At 47.5% G+C, this 8724-nt stretch overlaps 1 protein-coding gene across 3 annotated transcripts in view; it reads right to left on the minus strand.

Moving 5' to 3' along the window:
• The window catches only part of WDR59 (WD repeat domain 59), a 49034-nt gene extending 40593 nt beyond the window's left edge, over positions 1-8441 (minus strand). For 2 of the 3 annotated variants that reach the window (XM_088062333.1, XM_088062332.1), the window contains exons 1-3: positions 8029-8441; positions 3778-3826; positions 2066-2201 (exon numbers count right to left, since the gene is read on the minus strand). In XM_088062333.1, coding sequence (XP_087918459.1) covers positions 2066-2201; positions 3778-3826; positions 8029-8083 — 240 coding nt within the window. In that variant the 5' untranslated portion in view covers positions 8084-8441. Of the gene's footprint in view, positions 1-2065; positions 2202-3777; positions 3828-4508; positions 8002-8028 lie in introns of those variants that run through there. The other variant, XM_088062334.1, reaches the window with a different exon arrangement.
• Positions 8442-8724: the final 283 nt, after the last annotated feature.

The raw sequence follows: 8724 nt of genomic DNA on the forward strand, positions 1-8724 counted from the left end.
TTTTTGTGGTGGTGGATTTTCTTCCTACCCCAAAACTGCTTCATGTGAATTTCAACTTGCAGATAGATAAAACATTACTGCTTTCTTTGAAATGGAAGGAAGGTCTCATCCCAGCTCATCAATAATATATGACATCTCTCTAACTGCTCACAGCAGGGCTGCGTAAGAGCTTAGGGCAAGAAAAAACCCTTTGCATGTTTCTCATTGACAGAAGTATTTAAGGGGTAGAGTGAAATTACCCAGTGGGATTTATCCAGGACTCCAGAGACAAGATACAAGATAATGATCACCAGAGAGACTGCTCCTCCCAATAGGAGCATTTTCTAAAAAACTGTGGTTTTTGTAAGTATCAATATTCACTTCCAACAATTTCATCATCCCCTTGTTCAAGAATCTGTGGCCACACAAAGAAAATACATGGATTTACAATAGAAAACAACAGCATTTCTGAAACAACAGCTTAGAAGTCCCCAGAAAGATGCTTGAGCCAAAGGGCAGACACAGACAAGCTCAGCAAAAGGACTTGCTCCAGCTCTTCTGGAAAGAAGCTAAACACAAGGACAGATTCCCCTCTGCCTGTACCACTTCAAATTAACAGGATCGCAAACCAGATGAGGCTGCTGGCAAACAGGATGGAAGTATTTTACATCCCTTTCCATCCACCGGGATGCAGAGGGATAAGATCCTTGGTCTGTCTTCAACACAGTGAAATGGCTTTAAAGGTGGTATTTTTGACCCAAACTGAAAAAGCTACCTGATCTCATCTTGGGGATTCCTCAACCAGTATGTGTAAGCAACTATGTTCAAATCCCCAGAGCATCATAGCATCTTTGTTTACAAACAGAAGCAGCAAGGTTTGATGCCAGCAATACCTGGTTTCAGTCTCGAACATGATGGGTTCCAGTATCCACTCAGAGCAGCAAGAAGTAGGCATGCTCAGATGGCCAAGATGGGCACAGCTCCCCTTTGCAGCAGGGTCTTGTTCAGATCAGCATGAACTCATCACTGGATATTGTCTCCAGAGTGTGTTTGAAAAGAAGCTTTCCTGCTCCACTTGTGGCCTGCCCAGTGCACTTCCTTACCTGGTTTTGGTTTCCACAGACTGTATCCAGAAGTGGCATTGAAGGACACCTTTTTGCCAGTTTTACTAACTCTCTGCTCAGAAGCAGACTACTGCTGAAGGTACCTTTAAGACAATCAGTCATGTGCCAGAGCTGAGAAGACACAGGCTGGGGAATTCCAGAGAGCAAACAGGCAGAGGCTCCCAGCTGACAGCACCAGTCCACTTTTAAAACTGCCTTTAATTAAAAACACAGTAAACCCAAGAAGCAAGAGGAACAAAAATCCTAAGAAATCACCTTCAACTAGGTGTTTTCTCAAAAGAATAGATGGAGAGATTTCTCCATCCCTAGCTAGTCCAGGACTCTCAGGCTACAAAAGCAGACACAACACATCAGAAAAGGCAGCTCACCCTGGGAACAGTCTGCACCTGGCTGATGCCAATTGCACAGTGCTGCCACAGTCCAAAAACTGCACTTGGTCTCACACAGCCATTACTGCTTCTTCAGCCCAGCCCACTGCCCCATGAAACTCCTCACTGATCCAGTCCATGCCCAGCTGCAAACCCCAGGCTGCAAGCCAGTATTGACATGTGTGATTTACAGACTGCCTGGTGCACCACAGCCAAGCAGCAAGACAGAGAGGTGAAAACAAAACAGCACAGAGCAAAGAAATTCAAGAAGTGCACAAATCTCAGACCGGAAATCAGAAAGAGAGCACTTTACTCCAGGAAAGGACCATTTGGATGCTTGATTTATTTGGCAAAGTGTTTTGTAAATGACAAGAAAGCAAAACTAGATTCAACCCTGACTGCCCAATAACTGAAAGCCATCAAGCTGAACAACTCGCTGGCAGTAAATCAGAGTTAGGCCTTGATCTTGCAATGTGACTTGCAGAACCATGTCTGTGCCAGCTCCACACAGTTCTTCCAGTTCTGCAGAGGCTCACCCATGAAAGAAATACCAGAGAAGTCGATGAGTTACAGCTTTTAAATGAGTAAACTTACCGAAGCTGCAAAGTAGTAGGCGTAGCTGTCGTGGGGGTTCCACTGCACCGCCCCAATGTCCCACTTGCTCTGCCGGGAGATCTTCCGGTGACCCTCATTTGGCGCATCCAGGTTGACAATGTAGAGGAAACGGCGACTGCAAGACACACAGACACAAAGGGGCTGCATCTCACAACCCCAAGCTCACATGGAGCTCACAGCCTTGTATCTAGAGGCACAAGAACCAAAAGAGGAGAAGCATTTCACAAGACAAGTGAAAACACTGTTTCTGAAAATGCTACATTTGACTACATATTCAAAATTGACTTTACAAAAAAACACAATCCCCCCCCCCAACAAAGACAAGACACAGTGAAAGTAAACAGGATCTTCAAATGTAACAGATAGCATACACCACAGAAAAACCCAGATAACTTGGATACAAAAGGAAGTGCTGGGAAATGGTGCAAACACATTCAAATATGCTTTGCAGGCCTAATACTGCAGCAGCAGAGCCTAAGTGGCACAGGCCTGGGAGTGCAATGCAACAGCTTCAGCCTGGATATCTTGCTCTGAGCAAGAGTTAATGAGCCTTGACAAAGATGATTCTACGTGGGTGCTTCTTTCCACACCAGTTTGACGGCTTGGTTCCACCGACAGTACAAAAACACCTGCACAGAGCTGATGCTCAGCTGCAGCAGCTTGTTAACGTGGATGGACACAGTCCTGCACAGATTTGGTTCCATTACTTACCTGAGCTAACTCTACATGCAGCAGAAATAATTCTGCATGATGGCAAACCTGAGCTCATACATCCAGCTGGATGTGGCCAATTCCCCACAAAGCAAGGTATCATCCTGTGTGATTCATCTCACAAGCAAAACAAACTGCCCAGAAATAATTGTGTGCCAGCTGAACGCTATGGAAGACCAGCATCAAAACATAATGAACCCTACATAATTAACCATATGAGCATCATCTCTCAGCTGCAAAGTGACCATACAGGTTCTCTGAGCACTCCTGTTATTCCTCCTGTTATTCCTGTGCAGCGCTGCCAGACTAAGGGTTTACATGGAAGCAAGCACGGGTTCGAGCTGTACCAAAGGACTTGGCTACTTGAAGGCTGACCAAAGATCAGCTACACTCACATGATTCTGAAATGAACATCCTAATTGGTGTGGCAATTGTGTCACTGACAGGGGGACAGGAATAGCTGTTAGTACTAAAATGCAGGAGCTGGAAAGGCACTGCTGAGCTGATTGAAGACTTGCCCTGGAGGTGGGTACATAAGACCAAGCTCTCCTGAAAACTTGGGCAACTTAGAAGTCTGTGGCACCTACTGTGTTTTATGAGTATCATCCCACACTGAACCAGCAGAGAAGCAGGTCAGAGAGCCCCATGGGAATATTTGGGGAAAATTTTGTTAAGAAATAATCTAATCCATATTTCAAGACAATCCAAGTAGTACCTCATGATGCCCCATCTCCCATATGGAGATTTGGGAAAGAATTTACGAGGAAAGCCACACCAGTATTTTATTGTGCTCTTGTTGCTGTCTCTCCATTCTGAACCCCATTGGGAACATGACCCAGAATCGGTTCCATTAAGCCTTGAATAGAATTCAGCTGCACCTTTCTGAAACAATCCATCAACCCTCCAGCTGAGGTCAGCCTGAAGGTTGCTGGTCTGGCTTGTGGAAATGACTGTCACTTCACAGGGACCGTCACACTCACCCTGAGAGTACAGCACGCTGTCCCAAGCAATCCACGGACATCGCAGTTGCCTGTTAAAGAAAAACACAGAACAAAACCAAATAATACCTGTCAGCTCAGCTGCTCAGTCAAAACTCATGGCTTTAGGGAGGAGTTCAGGAAAGTAACATCCCCTTAAAGTACAGAGGGGCAATGGGCATAGTGTTTGATTTTGGGATGCAGGACAGCCCACAGAAACATCTTTGTAGCATTAACTGAAGACAAAACCTGGCAGACAACATCATGAGCACTAAGACCTTGCTCCCTTCTTCCTGCTATGGCAATCACAGCTGCAGCCTTTCAATCAGCAGTCTCTAATAATCTGTATTAATCAGCCTCTACTCCTGCTCAGGAACTTTCTCAGTCTCTCTCTTTCATTGCAAGGCCAGATTTAATTATATATGTACTGGGAGATAGAAGTGCAACCATTTGTGTATGGCTGGTCTCCAAAAATGAGAGATGGCCAAGAGGCATCAGAATTTACTTTGGCATTGCTTGTAAAGAAGGCTATGAGATAACTTAAAGGCCATTAGGAAAAAAAAAAAAATTAGAGAAGGACTGTGTGGATATTGTGTCCCCCTCTTTTTGTGCAGAATGAACTGGCTGACCATCTTGTTTAAATGCCAAAAGAATAAAGGAAAATTTTACTTGAAAAGCTGAACAGTTCAGCCCATAAACATAGATATGACTTCAATAGGGTTTTGAGCACTCACAGTACAAAATCAGAATATGCCCCACATTCTTCACACTAACTGCTGTCATCTTCAAAGCTGCCTCTCTGAAGGCTCAGGATGTATCTCCTGATGCTGTTCAGGATTTTAAGCGCTCTCAGCATGGATGTAACGAGACTTCAGATGTCCCACAGTTACTACTTACAAGCATCACTAAAACCTGACAGACAACACAGAAATCCCACTCAATTTCAGTCAGATCTGACAACAGAATACCCATCACAAATGATGGATAATCAAAAATGAGCTTTTTCAGCCAGGGCCCATCCCCTCCTTGCAAATACCCCAAGTAAGGGGAAAAACAGCATCACGGACCCATTCTTCTCTAGAGACCACATGGCAAATAGCTCAAGCTGCCTGCAGAGTTTCAACAGGAGCTCATGGTAAACCAAACCCCATTTCACCACTTTTACTGTTCCAGGAACAACCCCCTTTCAGTACTTTTTCCTAGGCAGTAATTTTCTGGCAAGGTTTCCCTAGTCCTAAATCTAATGCTGTAAATAAGCAGCTAGTTTAAAGACCTCTAAATGATAAACAAATAATTCCAGCTTTCTAGACTCCACAGCACCTTGCAAAGCACAGAACAAAACCTGCAAAAAAGTAGGTTACTGCATCTATAAAAACCCCAAAAAAACAACCAAACAAACAAACAAATCAACAGAAGTAATAACTTTTCCCAGATGGTACACATTTTTCTTCTGAGAAATTAAAATGAGGATCACTAAAGCCACTACAGTAATCAGAGCTTTCTCATGTGATGAAGAGCTAGTCAGGAGACATATTTCCTACAGTTGGGGCCATCTTTCCTCAAGACAGAAAAAAAAACATGCCAATTTAAAGTGACTGATAATTTCATACACAAGTTTATTTTTTCTAGTGTTGGCACCAGGATTTCATAAATCCTTACAAATTGTTTTCAATGATGAACACTGGTAAACTGTTTTCTTCCAGGCACCAAACATCATAAAATGTAAAGAACAATCAGAATGAAATAAAACGTTTCACATGTCAGGCTGCTACTCTGATGGGTCACAAGTTGTTTTATAGCAACAAACAGTTCCCTATGATACAAGAGTCTTATCTAGGCACAGGGAAAAAACCAAACAGCTGTCATTTAATGTGCTTGGTATAATCATATGTCAGTCTTTACAGCACAGCCTTCCAGAAAGGGGGGAGTTGAAACTGAACGAACCAACCTGAAAGCAGTTTTTATCCTAAAACAACACTATGGATAGCTAGAACTGCTGTTCAGGAATAACAATGACATGAGTAAGCACAGCAGGAGCACTGCACATTTGAGAACCTGCTCTGAACCTACAGCCCAGGCAGCATCTTCTCAGACTTCAAGCAACTACTTTGGCATTTCACTTGATTTCTGCTAGGCAAGCCAAGGAAAACTCCTTTTCATGTCTGAACTTTCAGTAGTTTCAATTTAGCTCCACTCTCCACCTGAAAGGTAACACACCAACCCAATTTGACACAGCTATGCTGTTTTTCAAGAGCTGCAAACTCATAACAAGCAATACCAGTTCCCTGCATACCTAACCTCCCATCCACATACTGAGTTGCTACAAATGGTTCTATATCAGCACTGGCTGAGTTTTACTGTCCTTTTGATAGTGCAAACAGCCCAAGAAGGGCCTGTGGGTCTTGTTTCAATCAGAAGAGTACACAGACTGCCACCTCTGTCACCTTGTACAGAAAAATGACACTTGTAGGTAGCACAGGCCCCAAAGCACAATGATTTTCTGATGTGGTGCAGGGCAGGTGCTGTAGTTTTCTCATGACACACTCCAGCATGTCCAGCATTTGATGACAAAGACAACTGCAGTGCTTGCAGAGGTGTACTGGTTATAAACGTAACACCTGCCCGCTCTTTTGATTCTTTTTTCCATTCAGGTTGTTTTTAGGGTAGAGACTTTGGAGATTGTGTGGCCTACATGCAGAGCTCAAGACTGGCACTGGATGATTTCAGCCAAGGTGCTCCAATTTCTCAAGCTCAGGTTTCCCACCTGCAAAAATGTTCCTGCAGACTCCTAAAAAAATCTCAGACATAAATATATAGATGAGTTTAGCCTGAAGCAGCAGTCTGGCAGCCCCAGCCACAGTTGTTCTCTGGTTTCATATGGGACAGAAGGCAGGTCAGAACAGCTCCAGGAAGATCACACCAGAGTAAAGCAAAGTGACCGAAACCCCCGCGTTCACCCTCTGCCAAGGTTTGTGCCAGTGCAGGAGTGACACTGAAACCAACAGCTGCAGCAGGGGATAGCAACACCTGTCCCTTCTGCTCCCACACACCAGACGTTATGAGTAAGCAATAAAGTCATGAGGCCTCCTATCTCCTGAGCCAGATGCAACGTGAACCTGTGATGTAGGAAGATGTACCCTCGTATCTCATGACTGGTTTCTCGAGGGCAAATCCTCAGTAGCAGATAAGGCTGCTTTAATGCTTCTGGGAGAAAAGCTAATACAAAGCTTTTGAGGTACAAAAGTGAAAAGCTTTGTGAGCTTACAGAGGGTAGGCTGGATGCAGCACTCAGGATTCAATGCCTCGGTTTGAAATGGTGAAGGTAGAGCTGTTACTGCTCCAGCACAAGAGGACAAATGAGACAAGAGAGCTTCCAGACATATTTTTTAAAAATCTTTCTAGGTTTCCTGCTGAAGTAGTTCATAGTTCACCCACTGTATTCAGCTTTGTTAAGCTATTGCCAACACCTTTAAACCCCCATGTTTCTTAGAACAGAATCCTAGAATGGCTTGCGTTGGAAGACACCTTAAAGATCATCTTGTCCCTAACCCCTGTCATGGGCATGGACACCTTCACTAGGTGGCTCCAAGCCCTGTCCAGTCTAGCCACGAACACTTCCAAGGATGTAAGAACAACTTCTACAACAGCACGTGAGCAAACTCTGAGCAGAGTTCTACTGTCACCATCAGCTTCAAAACCACAAGCTGACCTTTTTGCTATTTACAAAAAAATATAACCCACTTTTTATTTTAATCGAGCAACACTCAGTCATTTATTTGGCAGTGAGACAGTATCAGTAACAGTCTCCGGGAAACACCTAGAAAGAAACATCATAGAAAGGTTTGTGTTGGAAGAGACCTTACAGCTCATCGCGTTCCAACCCCTGCCATTCGCAGACGTTTTTCACTAGACCAGGTTGCTCTGGGCCCCATCCACGCTGGCCTTGAGCACCTCCGGCAAAAGGAAATGATGCAAGACGTGTGGGAAGTGGCAATATCGCATATTAGGCCTAAAAATGTATTTCTTAAAAAAATACAAGACCTAATTAAGTTTAGAAATTAAGTGCCCCGTGAATTAAGGCGTTATCTCCGCGCAAACGACTCCAGACCGCCTCAGCCCCGGCCATCGCCGCCGAAAGACCCCGCGGGGCCGCCGAGCCCTCCCGGGCCAGGACCTCCCCCCGCTCCGCTCGTCACGGGCCGGCCGGGGGCTGCCCCCGCGGCGCGGTGATGCGGCAGCCCCCGGGCCCCCCGCCCTGGGCGTCGCGGAACTCCACCACCACATTCTCGCTGCTCCAGCGCGCCGCCATCTTGGGCCGCCCCGGCGGAGTTGCGCGGCGGCTGCACACTGTGGGGCGCCGTGCGGGGACTGCTGGGAGATGTAGTCCCGCCGCTCACCACCCCCTACCCGCCCCCGGCCCGGTGAACTGGGGCAGCGAGTCCCGGGGAGCTCGGTGAGGTCCCACGGCCCGAGGGCGATTCCCGTGCGGGCCCGGCCTCTCCGGAGGGACTCTGGCCGCGGAGGCCCGCGGATGGTCTTAGCCCCGCTGCAGAACAAGATGTGTGCCTGGCGTGGGTCTCGGGTTGTGTTCCGTGGGGCAGCGCCCGCTCGTCGGTGCGGCGGCTCCTCCGCGTCCCGCGGTGGTGGCGAGCGCAGCGCCGGGCGGCGGCGGCGGTGCAGGGGTTAAGGGCGGCGGGCCGGGCGGGCCGGGGGGGCCGGGGGCGGGAGCATGCGTGCTGCCGGCCGCTATTGTCTCCGGCGCGGCGCCCAGCACCAGACGGCGGGCGCAGCGAGGCCGTGCCCAGCGCAGCGGAGCGGGGCGCGCCGCCCCCGCCGCCCCCGCCGCCCATGGGCCGCAGCTGATCCGCGCCCGGCTCCCGGCCGCGCCCCGGGCACCAGCGAGGCGGGCGGAGCGACCCTGCCGGCGTCCACCCCCCCCTCCCCCGCCGC

Source organism: Pseudopodoces humilis, chromosome 14 (assembly GCF_049639895.1).
Source record: "Pseudopodoces humilis isolate 2021_Gansu_Grassland_sample_001 chromosome 14, ASM4963989v1, whole genome shotgun sequence".
Classification (NCBI taxonomy): Eukaryota; Metazoa; Chordata; class Aves; order Passeriformes; family Paridae; genus Pseudopodoces; species Pseudopodoces humilis.